General features: G+C 35.4%; 1 protein-coding gene across 1 annotated transcript; it reads right to left on the bottom strand.

Moving 5' to 3' along the window:
- Positions 1-29: 29 nt before the first annotated feature.
- LOAG_15797 (hypothetical protein) lies at positions 30-582 on the bottom strand (the record flags this gene model as incomplete). The annotated part of the gene is made up of 3 exons (XM_003151284.1): positions 30-48; positions 218-335; positions 420-582. Coding segments are annotated over 3 exons (300 nt in total), but the record flags the coding sequence as incomplete, so codon positions are not given.
- Positions 583-1,233: the final 651 nt, after the last annotated feature.

Raw genomic sequence — 1,233 nt, 5'->3', positions numbered from 1 at the left:
AAACAAAGATTTCATTATCACTCAAGTACCACTTCATTATCATTATCACTTAAACATTACGACCATTCGACTACCATATTTAATTGTTGATGCAATGTTTGGAATAGAAATCCTTGAAGTATTTGCACCAAAAACGATTAAATCTCAACATTGGATGATTTTGGCATAATTTGATAATGATTAAAGTTTGCTTCTGTTTATATAAAAGATGACTAACTCATCGTCGTCTTGCCAGAAAGAAAAGCTCTTGTACGAGGATGAACTTAAATCGTATGGGATAATCACTCCGTTCATTTGACTTCCTTCTATTTCATTAAGAAGGGATGGCATATATGCTGAAATCATATAATTAGAATTATTTGTTTGTTTAATAGTGGTTTAATGCCATATGATACAAAAATCCATTACAATTTCCTAACCAGTTACGAGTTCCTCGCGGATTTCTAGATGATATTCCTGAGACGTGAACATCAGTGCTGTACAATAACAGTTATCCGAGGCTGTTGTATTGATCGGTTTTTCCCTTCCAAACAAAATAGCTTTATGTGCTTTCCAACGAGGCAGCACGAAGAGTTCTTGGTGCTAAAGTTTGAATTTGCATCATTATGTCGTCAAATCATCGTCTGTTATAAGTTCTTTCTGATTTTTGGTAAATTATTATTCTTGACAGGAACAAAGAATGGAACATGCCTGAAAACCGGTGAAATTCGTCTCATCTATGCCTTTCAAAGCACTCTTTAAATATGGCGGGTTTATTTGACCATCTCGGTAATGCAGTATTCTACGTCGACGGTTTAACTCGTGGTTTATATGCTCAGACATCATGGGGATTGCCCTGTAAAACGATATGGAGAAGAAATCCGTTATTTTCATTATTTACAATCAATTCATTATAGCTTATTAACTCATTTCAATTTCCCTTATCTCCTACAGTTACTAGTAATTGGAATCACAGAATTTGGCGGACATGATTTTTTGACGTTGGTGTCGGATTGCCGAAATTAAAGCTACGTTCAAACAAAATTTCCACAATATCCAACGAACGAATGCTCAACAATCAACAGAATAGCTTCCCCGACACTTGGGGAATATCTGTAGCCTGATAATATATAAGTGAAAGAAAAGTGCTAACTTGCTAAGATTTCCTAAATCTTTGTGGGGCAAGTGACGAACAATTATATGTCCCACTTGTCCAAGAGCAGAGACTAGTTCATTATTGGGATACCGAAATTT

This window comes from Loa loa, assembly GCF_000183805.2.
Source record: "Loa loa unplaced genomic scaffold supercont3.2751, whole genome shotgun sequence".
In the NCBI taxonomy this organism is placed as follows: Eukaryota; Metazoa; Nematoda; class Chromadorea; order Rhabditida; family Onchocercidae; genus Loa; species Loa loa.
The sequence above is the reverse complement of the archived record's forward strand: the minus strand, read 5'-3'. Positions and strand labels throughout refer to the sequence as shown.